The sequence below is a fragment of the Cyprinodon tularosa genome, unplaced genomic scaffold (genome assembly GCF_016077235.1).
Source record: "Cyprinodon tularosa strain WSP-4 unplaced genomic scaffold, ASM1607723v1 ctg59, whole genome shotgun sequence".
Classification (NCBI taxonomy): Eukaryota; Metazoa; Chordata; class Actinopteri; order Cyprinodontiformes; family Cyprinodontidae; genus Cyprinodon; species Cyprinodon tularosa.
Window position 1 is genome coordinate 578,856 of NW_024039329.1, and position 12,691 is coordinate 591,546.

Below are 12,691 nucleotides of genomic sequence, written 5' to 3' on the forward strand. Positions count from 1 at the left end.
TCACTAATAATATTCTCCTGTTCTCAGCAAATTGATTTGTATCTATACTTGTCCTGTGAGATCTCAGCGCTTTTTCTAATCAATCGATCGCAATATTCGTTTAGAAACTGTTAAATATTTTGTAGGACTTAAGGAGGACAGCAATAGGCTGACAGATTTCAGATTTCTCATGTAAATAGTAAATCGTCATTAAGCTCCAGGGTTACTGGTGGAATGCCACAGGGAACAGTGCTAGGGCCAATTCTTGTTCTAAATGTTATTTATTACAAATTTTAGACTTGTCTTGAAAAGAAAAGAAAGCAGTTTTGTCATACAGCCCGAAAAAAAAAGAACATCCTCCACTTTAATGCATGGTTAAGAAGCAATGTCTGCCAACAACCAGCCTGACACACCTCTGCAACATCCCAGGGGTTTGTTGGGCTGGTTGGCGGCAGTGGGGACTTTGCTGGGCTCTGCTGGTGAGTGTCCATTCCTTTTAACCTCTTTTAACCCCCTGGGCCTTGGCCACCCACAGATACATAAACATACCGCACCAGCATGCAGATGGCTGCCTACATTAATGTTGGTTCGAATCCAGAGTTTATAATCAGACACACATCTTCTTTTTAGGGCAAATTGTCCAGGTAATCAATAGCTATATGACATGCCCGAAACACCACAACAGGAATAAAAAGGTTTCAGCTACTGCAGTGTAATGAACTTTATGTAATACAGTGATCTGCGCTATCACAGGTAACCTTGTACAGGATGTGGCTACACCACAGGTCTAAGACATTAAAGAAGAGATAAGAAATGCTGGCGCAACTTTGTCTCATTTTCTCTATGAACGATTTGACCTTTCCATTGATATGTGGGCAAGAATGAAGCCCTTAGTCACATTAGCGGGAAGAGAGTGATTTAGTCTCTGAGAGCTAATCAAAACCAACCTCTACCATCTTTCACATAAAACCCCTCAAATCCCACTGAAACACGCTGTCATACCACGCTACTGACAGAGCAGCACAGCTACAGCAACTTTACATGCTGCATGTGATATAAATGGTTTTCATGAAACACACTTTGAATCCTTTCACCCCCACAGACCCTTTACTTTCCTCCTACTCCTTTCTTCTTCTTATAACTCATCCTGGCAGTTTCTCTCTTACTCTAAACATCTAAATTCACTGTATATGTATATTTTTACTTCTGCTTATGTATAACAAATCTTGAATGGTAACAAGATCATCAGGATATCTACATGTTATCTTGTATCTGGAAAAATACTTCAAAATGTTGGAGGCTGAATAGTGAAGTCAATCCCAATCATATACAATAAGCAAACATGAAAAAAAAAAAATCTGAATAATATACTTATCATACCACTGTGTTTAAGTAAAAATAAGTAAAAAAAAAAAAAAAAGAAAGAAAAAAGAAGCCAAAGATACAAAATCAATCCATGACGTTGACAAGAAAGTCAGTTTAATAATTGGCTAGGAATGAAAGAAGTGATGTTCCCATAAAAATGTTCCCACAACAGAATCAACTCTCAGGTTTCTGAAAACTGGCATATACATGTCCTTTTTAAGCACATCCAAGCTATTCTACTTAAAGCAAAGTATTGTTGTGTTACAAGAATTAAAATTCATCCATCTTCTCCTGCTTTTTCTGCCAGGGTGGCAGTGGCGCCGGTGCCTATATCTGGCAGTATATGGGTCGGCCTACCCAGGACAGGTCGCCAGTCTGTCGCAGGGCAACACAGACACACAGAGTGACAATTTAGAGAAGTCAATTAACAGTCAGAGAGAACCCACGCATGTACAGGGAGAACATGTGAACTCCACGCAGAAAGAACCTGAGCCGGAGATTGAACCCAGAACCTCTTTGCTGCAAGGCAGCAGTGCTACAAAATTCACCAGCGTGCAGCCAGAATTAAAATCCTGTACAGACTTTTCTTAGGTCACCTTAATATATGAATAATATTTAAGAATAATATCTTAATTTTTAAGGAAAAAATATTTTATATATATCTTTTAACATACCAAAATGTTGCAGGCTATTTTCAAAAAAAATAATAGAAAAAATTCAACACCTGCAGATGCTGCATTTTTAAGTGAACACAACCGGCAGTATGATTTTAAAAATGTAGGATGTGTTTTTGTAATGACACACACATTTGTTGAAAGAACAACCTACTCAGAGAAGGATTTAACCAAAAAATATCTACACTTTTTATTTAAGATAAAAAAAAACCTTTAGGCCTATAAGCTCTATCGATTAACTCCTCAAGTGGTATTTGTGGGCACTGAATTTATTATTTTATGCTTGCACTGTCACAGCCAAGTTTCGTCAAACTCCCCGCCTTATACTTCTTATATCAGAGGTAATTTTTATAAGATGAAAAGTACTGTCAGAGCCAAGTAATCAACAGTGAAAAGTAACAAGCAATCCTGCAGCAGTTTTACTTTTATCTGAAGAAATTCACAAACGTGCAAGTAACTAATAATGTATGTTTTTATGAAGGTAAATCACCTCTATACTGTCTCTCTCGTGTACCATTTTGACGCCTCCACTAAGTGTGATTCTCTTTTGCACCAGCGATTTTCAATAGGATAAACACACCACTTTCATTGGAAGAGAGGCAAACTTCACATAAGTTACCAGACCAGTCCATCACAAGGTGATACGGAGGACGCACCAAACGGGTAACCAAGCATTTTTTTTTTTCATTAAATAACAAAACAACACCTTTGAAACAAAGTGAGGAATCGGCAGGACTGAAGGATAATTATAACACAACCTAGAGCATCTCACTATAAATGATATAGTCATCTTTATTGAAAATCTTGCTGTTACTCTATATATTTGCTGAAAATCTATATATTAATCTGCCCTGTCTCAGAACAAGCAATTTGGTGTCCAATACACCTAAAATTTTAATTTCCTACAGGTAATTGTTTTGCAGGTGAGGTCTGTCTTTTGTAAAAAGGGAAAAGTCAAAAGGAAAATTTTAAGCAAAGCAACATCTGCTAAATAAAAGAAAATAACAGAGGGTCACTAAACAGCCACAGAAAGAATATATCAGGAGTCTCTGGCACTGGTAATAAACAGGGTCTTAGAGATTGGAAACCTTTATCACATAAGCCATCGTCTGCATGAAAAGAGAAAGAACTAGAATGGAAACATTGTTATGAAGAGATAAAAAGGAACTAAGCCCTTTGGCAACCGCTAAGTTATAAATAAAACCTACAACGATTGAATAAAAGCCCAACTGGAAAATAAAAACTACTAAAACTATAAACACCAACAAGCTTGCAACCAGACTGAAATATGACCGATACAAAATGAGTAATACATATTATCAATCTTCTGAAAAGTAATAGTCTACAGGTGCTGGTCATAAAATTAGAATATCATGAAAAAGTAGATTGATTTCAGTAATTCCATTTAAAAAGTGAAACTTGTATATTATATTCATACATTACATACAAACTCATATATTTCAGATGTTTATTTTGTTTAATTTTGATGATTACAAATGACAACAAATGAAAATCTCAAATTCATCATATCAGAAAATTAGAATATTGTGAAAAGGTTCAAAATTGATGGCCCCTGGTGCCACACTCTAATCAGCTAATTAACTCAAACCACCTGCAAAAGCCTTTAAATGGTCTTTCAGTCTAGCTCTATAGGCTACACAATCATGGGGAAGACTGCTGACTTGACAGTTGTCCAAAAGACGACCATCGACACCTTGCACAAGGAGGGCAAGACACAAAAGGTCATCGCTAAAGAGGCTGGCTGTTCACAGAGCTCAGTGTCCAAGCACATTAATAGAGAGGCGAAGGGAAGGAAAAGATGTGGTCGAAAAAAGTGTACAAGCAAGAGAGATAACCGCACCCTGGAGAGGATTGTGAAACAAAACCCATTCAAAAATGTGGGGGAGATTCACAAAGAGTGGACTGCAGCTGGAGTGAGTGCTTCAAGAACCACCACACACAGACGTATGAAAGACATGGGTTTCTGCTGTCGCATTCCTTGTGTCAAGCCACTCTTGAACCACAGACAGCGTCAGAAGCGTCTTGCCTGGGCTAAAGAGAAACAGGACTGGACTGCTGGTGAGTGGTCCAAAATCATGTTCTCTGATGAAAGTAAATTTTGCATTTCCTTTGGAAATCAAGGTCCCAGAGTCTGGAGGAAAAGAAGAGAGGCACTTCATCCACGTTGCTTGAAGTCCAGTGTAAAGTTTCCACAGTCAGTGATGGTTTGGGGTGCCATGTCATCTGCTGGTGTTGGTCCATTGTGTTTTCTGAGGTCCAGGGTCAACGCAGCCACATACCAGGAAGTTTTAGAGCACTTCATGCTTCCTGCAGCTGACCAACTTTTTGGAGATGCAGATTTCATTTTCCAACAGGACTTGGCACCTGCACACAGTGCCAAAGCTACCAGTACCTGGTTGAAGGACCATGGTATCCCTGTTCTTAATTGGCCAGCAAACTCTCCTGACCTTAACCCCATAGAAAATCTATGGGGTATTGTGAAGAAGAAGATGCAATACACCAGACCCAACAATTCAGAAGAGCTAAAAGCCACTATTAGAGCAACCTGGGCTATCATAACACCTGAGCAGTGCCACAGACTGATCGACTCCATGCCACGCCGCATTGCTGCAGTAATACAGGCCAAAGGAGGCCCAACTAAATACTGAGTGCTGTACATGCTCATACTTTTCATGTTCATACTTTTCAGTTGGCCAACATTTCTATAAATCCTTTGTTTTTATTGGTCTTCAGTAATATTCTAATTTTCTGATATGATGAATTTGAGATTTTCATTTGTTGTCATTTGTAATCATCAAAATTAAACAAAATAAACATCTGAAATATATGAGTTTGTATGTAATGTATGAATATAATATACAAGTTTCACTTTTTAAATGGAATTACTGAAATCAATCTACTTTTTCATGATATTCTAATTTTATGACCAGCACCTGTATGCAGAATCACAACAATCAAGAACAACTATACCAGAGAAAATTGATAAAATCTAAAAATCAAACCTGAAAGAACAAAGCTTTTGTGGCAGTACAGATGAATGCAAACAGTTAATTAATCTTCGTATATTGTATATTTATATATAAATACTGTGAGGTGAGATCCGTGAGATCAACAGGGTACAAGTAGAAAATTGCAATTAAGTGAATGAAGAAACAGAAAGAAGGCAAACAGTTTTTTTTAAGTAATTCATCTTTTATCAAGCTCTAGGAGTATGGAGGAACAGTTGTTGCCTTTTAAAGCAGTTTTGCTTTAACATAATTTTACTTTAAAACACAAGTAGATAGGTCCATTGTAATGTTTTAAGTAATGATTACCTTAACATATATTTAAATCAAAATTAATTTTACAATTGTTATGTTTAGATTTATATTTCAGTCTCTGCTAAATATTAATACAAACATATACGGTAAGTATCCAATTGTTGCTGTTTTCAGTGTTTAACTGAAAAAACAGGCAGGTAGACAAACACACAGACAGCCTGATTCTGGGCTTGTTGTGCTGAACATACCACTGGGTTTAACTATTGGATGAAAGTTAAACACATAACTAAGTCAGATAATACTAAAATGTTTAAATGTCAGTAAATCTTTCAAAATGTAATTGTAGGATCATAAATCTGATTGTTCTTGCCAAATACTTTCAACACAAATGCAGATTTTCTGAATATTTCCCCTAAGCTTATACATTTTCCCCAAGAATACAATTTCCCCCCCAGAAAATCCTTCAAATCATTCCTGTTCCTCTTTGTGTCATCCACGTATAAACAATGATATTTTTACATCAAATAAGTATATATATTAATTTTAATGAGTTTGCCGAGTATTGCTGAATATCAAGTTTCTGGTCAGATGTTATTTCAAGAGTAGCTTGATCTCTGACTGTTCTTTCTTTTGGCGAAATAACAAAAATAAATTAAACCAGTGGCCCCTGGATGTGACCAACACTAATAAAATAGACAATTGTGTCTAAGGAGAAAATGAATGTAGTATCTTAGTGAAAAAACTAGGTTTGGATAATGTCTAACTGATTGTGCAAGACTCCTGCGTCAAGTCTGGAGCGCTTCATACCTGAGAGAAAATTTTAAAGCCGGGCATACATTGTGCAATTTTTTTTGCCCTTTCAGGGGTGACTTTCAAGTCCTAGGAGAATTTTTGATCGGCCTGACTTTCAGCCTGCTTGTGCATATAGGGGGTAAAGAGGGGCGATCAGCGTCTCACGACCACCTCCCAATCAGGAATTGTGAGGTCGGGAGAAAATCAAACATATTTTATTTTCAGTCCACTGTCGTGGGCAAATTGCTCAGTGGGCATGCGCAAACAAGGATTCTTCTTCTTCCTCTTAGATGAAAACACAGAAGCATGGTGGGGGTGCGGGTGAAATGAAGTTCTTTCTGCAAAATTGATAAACCATAGTAGCTACGTTTGCTCAGCCATGTCTTTGTCCAGATACGTCACCGCTTTTTCTTCATAGGGCTTTCAGCACAAAATTGCACAAATTGTCATGGCAGCACGTTTCCCTCTAGTGAGCTTCATATTCCTCTTCTACTGGTTTGGCTTCCGGATAGACAAGTCCGAGTAGCGCCACCTCACTGCGGAGCTCAGTCCGACGTGGTTTTTAGACGTACAGTGTGAGCAGGTAGATAGCATCAGAGCATCGTGCTGCACAGTGTGAGAACATACATCTTGAGCTGTGAACTCACACTGGACGATGAAACCCTGCAGTTTCGTTGTAGTGTGAGCTGTAGCTGCGTGCAATGATTTAAAAAAAAATCGCACAGTGTATACCCGGCTTAAGAAGGAATTGTTCTTGTGTGAGGCTCAATAACACTAAGGGTAAGCCTTAATCACAGCTTGATTTGTTTTATCCAATACACTCATCGTTTCCAAACTTAGAAATAAATTCATTCTTGTTATAAAACTACTTTTAAAATGTATATCTGTTGCAGATATTGCGCTGATCTGCTTTCAACATTAACTCAACAGAATTAAAATGAAGACTGGATTTGACACTAAAAGGAAACAGATGGGAATTCCCTACTGACAGCTCAAACCCAAGCGATGACAGACCTTCTCCAGCTTAAAGCATGGCACCAAAGTAAGAAGCACCTGTTGCCCTGCAGCTATTTTATAGCACCTCTTGCTAACACCATTGGTTCCCTTTTTTAGTTATGAGGTCACTTACTTACACAGGCCAAAAATGTCCAAAGTGACAACCTTAAACTCCTCCACCCAACACCAGCTACTATTATGATCTGTTGCAGAATCAATAACCAGTTGCATGATCTTCACAAAAAGATAATAAGGCAAGGGATGATTGATAATAAAGGCTAAATATGGGAGATAATAAAAGTAACATCTAGTCCAAGAAGTACTTCAAGAGCAGAGGGAGAATTAAGTGAATGGCTCCAAACAGCAGAGACTGTGAAGGAGGGGGCTGCTCAGTGTGAATGGCATCCACAGATGTTCTTCATGTGTTTAGTGTGGCCGGACAGTCAGTGTTTGTTTGCATGAGAGATCTGTTCCTAGGAACAGCTGGCTGTCTAAACACCGCTCAACCCTTCATTTGCACATTAGCCATTCGTGATTGCCCAGAAGGTGTGCTCTACAAAGACCCACAGCTTAGTACATCATCATCTGCAGATATAAGGAATTTGTTATGACCTTTTATTTTTATATCTTTAAGGGATATGTTACAAATGTGGAAAGAAAAAAAAAAGCAAGTGAATAAATGATCTAACCTCAGAGGAAATGAGTAGATGTAGTGAGCCGGCCCATCTGGACCACTTATAAAAAGGTTGTTTATAGCACAACCAAAAATATTGTAGTTTGTCATTTCTGTTGTTAAAAAAAGCAAGGAAAAATGCTACATTTCCTGCACAACTGCTGAAGTGTAATGGTCTTTTGTCAAACATGAATTGCTGCCAAATTGCACCACAACTTCCTTTGATACACACAATGCGGACACGGTGCAAATCCAGGGCTATTCTCTCATCCCTTCTCCTTGGGGAGAAGTCTGTCAATGATGCAGTTAAAATAAATATAATAAAAGCTAGGTTAAACCCGAATTCTTTGAAAATGCATCTCAGTGTACTGAAACTCAAACAAACTCTTCAGCACCAGGTGACACCTACTCAGTCATGCTTGTTCAAATAAACACATGCACACAAACACTGCACTGGTGTTGGCCTCAGGGTCACCAGAGTTTTCCACTTTTGTTTATAGAAGTGAACTCTGATTAAAAGTATTTCCCATTCCTTTTGTTTTATTTTCAGTCAGCCATAGAAGCATATATCAGATTTATTCTCTCGTCTGAAGCATAATAAAATGTTCGACAGACCAGTGGTTAGTTTTAAGATTACCCTGATGCTTTTATCCATAATTATTGCAGATAATGGAGAAAACAACCCAGAGAACAATTTTCCTTTTTTCTTACCTTGTTTCTAGGCTTTGGGGAACCTAATTCATTATCCGTTCTTTCTCCAGCTGAGGCTCCACGTGCTGGCATGGCTACATCCTGTTGCATACTCTGTCCCACTTGCACCACTGCTTTGCAATCTACGCACGAGCCTATCACCAGCCTCCTTCCATCATCCACCAGGAGTGTGCGAGGGCTGCGAGGTGCATACAAAAACACAGGTAGCCTGGCCACATTGACGGCGCACAGCCTGCCTTGCCTGCGCTGCTCCTGCCTGCAGAAGAAGCACACAAAGGCCTCACAGCTGTACTGACGGGCCCACTGGGAGCTCGTTGACTGAGGGTTAGTGCCAGGTAACAAAGAAGCAGCTGGGCTGGAGGACTCCAAGGCCTTGCTCTCATGTTGTGCCCACTGAGAGTGCAGGTCATGGAAGCAAAGTTTACAGGCCGACACAAGGCCTGTGGCATCCACTGGTTTAGCACCTGGTGCAGGTGGGTAAACTGTTAGAAAAGGGAAGAAAGGCTCCCTCTCCCCAAAACGGCTGGGTGGGTTGACATGCAGCTGGTATTCTGCACCTGCACTCAGTTCCGCTCCACACAGGTAACACGCTGACAAGGAGCTGCCATGGTGAGAGCCCCCCTCAACCTGAGAGGGGGCTGGTCCGGGCAAATCAGAAGACAAGGAGGAATGGTACCGAACAAGAAATGAGCTAACAGATGTGATGAGGTCTTCGCTGAGGCTTAGTCGATATGCGTTCCAGATATCCAGCAGAATAGAGTGACATTGTGCGCAGCAGTGGACACAACCGTTCCTCATCACTTGAGCATTAGGTGGGCAAGGCAATAAGTTGATAAAGGGAAAGTACATCACGGCTCGGGATTTTCCTACACCAGTTTGTGCATATACTACTCTCAAATCTCCTCTACCCTCCTGGCCACAAAGGAAGCAGGCTTCATGAGACGACCTAGGTTCAAGTGTGACCTCAAGGGAACCTGGAGTTTTTCTGTCTAGTGCTTTATGTTGGGATGGATGAAGGGTGCTGGACTTTTGATTCAGGGGGACTACGTATAGGCGTTGGAGAACAGGCACATCAGCCAGCTGAAAGCTTTCCCACTGCTGCATGAGGGAGGTGTGGCAGCTGCCACAAACAATAGTTGTACCTGAGGTGCTGATGGGCACGGCACCCAGGGGAGCTGAGTGAAGCCAAAGGAAGGGAAAGAACGGCTCTCCTCGGGCTGACTCCTGTTTTTGAACACTAATTTTGAAACTGGCACCTTGTCTGAGCCCGGCACCACATATATAACACACTGGCTCCTCTGGGCAGGAGTTTGCAGCATGATGGGAGCTCCTCTTTGAAGACAGATCAGTGACAGCTCTTTGCAGAGCTGCTGGTCCAGCCTTTGGACCACAGATGTCCCGCTCATCATCACTTGTAATGTTTATCTCGTCTCCCTCTGAGTTTTCGGAGCTGTTCTCCCTCCCTACGGTGCATTTAGAGAGGACAGGAGACAGCGCAGGGTGGGAGTTGTTTTCGGCTCTCCCTCGTAGCAGCAGAGTTGGATGTCTGAATGGAGCGCAGCTGCTGTCGGTGACACGCTGGGTCTGACGCTGCTCCACATGTTTCATATTCTCCTCCTTCAGCGAGCGCCTGTTGCGCATAATCACGCCGTTGTCCTGCACAGGTGTGTCAGTTAGAGGATTGCCATAACACCGCGGAGGGAGCCTCTCCTGGGACTCTGCTGACTGACAGACATTATTCATCATTTTAGCCCCGCGCCGTGCCGCCTGCACACCATCAGCTTTAGATGATTCATGCGCGTCATAAACGCCCGCCGCACAGCGCACTGAATGCTGTGAATCCGGGCTGTTTTTGATACTGATCACATTGTTTTTCCTGCTACTGTCTTTCAGGGCTTTAGCAGGCGCTCTCAGACATTTTTCCCTGCCCACCCTGTCAACCAGATCCATCTCTTGATCTGAAATGTTCTCGTTTTCAGAAAAAGATGAGAAATCAGACTCTGCGCCCCCGTCGTAGTTATGGCTGATTCTCCTTTCCAGGTCGTAGGAGATGTTCCACTCCTGAGGGACCCGCCTGGAGTCGCACTGGTAGGGTCGTTTCAGCCAGTACATGCGCTTCTCGATGGGCGTCCTGCTCCGCTCGAAGGAGTTCCACTGCTCAGCCAGGAAGCAGTGGCACACCGCGCACACCAGCGCGCAGCCATCCGCGCTCAGCTCGCACGCACCCGGAGCTGGCTCCTGATTTTGGAGAAACGGGAAAAAGGGCAACCTCTCTTTCTGATATGTCACTTGCAGCCGTAGTTCTTTCCCGGGCGTGACGCCGCTCCCGCAGATAAAACAGTGAACAAGACCCCCGAATCCGTTCCGATCAGCCCTGGAGGCGCTGCGGGGCAACGCGCCGTCCTCAGCGGGCATCGCTGCAGCCATGAGCCGGTGTTTTCGAGATAAGAGTGCCAGCTCCTGGTTACTGGGAGAGTTCATTGTTTTTTAAACACCCGAGGCTAGGCTACATAGCAAAGCGTTAACAAGTTAAGTCATACTCGTGTTGCAAACGTGTCTGCGGGCGTGCAATGAGTTTCTGTCCAACTTACAAAGTGATAAGAGCCACGGCAGTCCATTGGAACAAGCGGTGCGCAGCGAAGCCAGCAGTCCCGTTAAGCGTTCTTTCCATCTCAACAACAAGGAAAATATCCTTCAAAACAGCCACGCAACTCCTTGTTATCTTGGGTCTGTGGTCCACATGTTTGTCCTGGAGGTCCACATGACAGAAGTTAAGATCTCTGCTCGTATCCAGCAAAACTTTCTTGCCTGCGCTGCGAAACTTTGGCTCCAAACTCACTAACACTGAACACAGCGCCATCCCCGATTCATGGGACCCGCTCAGACACCCCAAAGACAACCTCCACCCTCTGCCAGCCCCCCAGTAATACTGAGGATTTTTCATTTTCCGGTTAGAAGCTGTCAAGAGAGCTCATTTACAGAATAATAAAAATATAAAAAAAACAATGACAATCATATCTAGAATAATTAAATTTATAAGAAAGCAAAATGAGCTGTAAAGTTGCTTCGCATTTAAAATGTTTAAAGTGCGTTAAATATGTTTCTCCTTTATTGTTATTTATATATTTATTACCATCATTATTATTTATTATCTACCTATATTAATTCTCAAATTTTTACACCCATATAGCTTTTTGAAAAAAAAATCCCTAGTTTCCTGATATGGTGCGACATTTGTTAAGCACAACGTTGCTTACACATCTATCTAAATTAATATAATTAACTCCACTTTCATTAGATAGTATATAGTTCAGTGTAGACCATCACCATCTTTGGAACCTATCCACCCTATAGAAAATTGTGCATTCTCCATGCCATAGCATTAACTGAAAATGTTTTTTTTTTTTTTCTTTTTAATCACAACAACCTAGTATTTATGCACCACTATGCCTGCTGAAAATTCTGAGTAATATCTCAAAAAGTAGAAAACATGAAGTTGAAACTTTTCTTTAACTCTTTCTCTGTTTGCAAAACCATAATAATGAACCTTCACTCTATTTTTGCAATACTAACATGCATTGTCAGACCTCAATACTGTGTGTTATTGGATCACATGGGAGTTTCCCTATATGTTATCCCCCTAAATGAGTCTCCTGACTCGTTGAGATTACAGAGTGGAGAAGAGTTCTTGGGGGGGAAAAAACAATCATACAAAGATTGAATACAAAGCAAACAAATACAAACATTATTAATATTTTTGAAAAGATATTCAAGTAAAAGATTCACAGTTTATGGCTCAGATATTCCAAAAACATTTCAGACATGCTGATGATGCTCATGTTTTCCTTTGGGGTTTTTTTTTCTTCCAAATTACTTACAGCTGATATGCTAAATTTTTATTTACATTTATTTACATGTAATCAACATCAGATCTCAGTGGCATTCAAAATAAATCCACATATACAAATAAACAAAAGCCAATTACTCCAAAGCTGAACTTCTAGGAAAAAATAGGAATGATGCTAGAAATTTGTATTACACAGACAGAAATATAAAAAAAAACTTTTCTCAGAGCACACTTGTGTTCTTTTTGCTTCTTTTTTGAAGGTAGTTTAATTAAATCTTGTACAAATAAAGAATATCATGACAGAAATTGAAACAAAAACTGGTAGCTATGACTGAAAACACAACCAAGACGAAAGATACAAAATTAGACAAAA

At 40.7% G+C, this 12,691-nt stretch overlaps 1 protein-coding gene across 1 annotated transcript in view; it reads right to left on the bottom strand.

Annotated features, from left to right (window-relative positions):
* gse1 (Gse1 coiled-coil protein) overlaps window positions 1-11,348 on the bottom strand; it is a 211,340-nt gene extending 199,992 nt beyond the window's left edge. Inside the window, exon 1 of the mRNA XM_038306718.1 lies at window positions 8,472-11,348. Coding sequence (XP_038162646.1) covers window positions 8,472-10,952 — 2,481 coding nt within the window. The 5' untranslated portion in view covers window positions 10,953-11,348. The remainder of the gene's footprint in view (window positions 1-8,471) is intronic.
* Window positions 11,349-12,691: the final 1,343 nt, after the last annotated feature.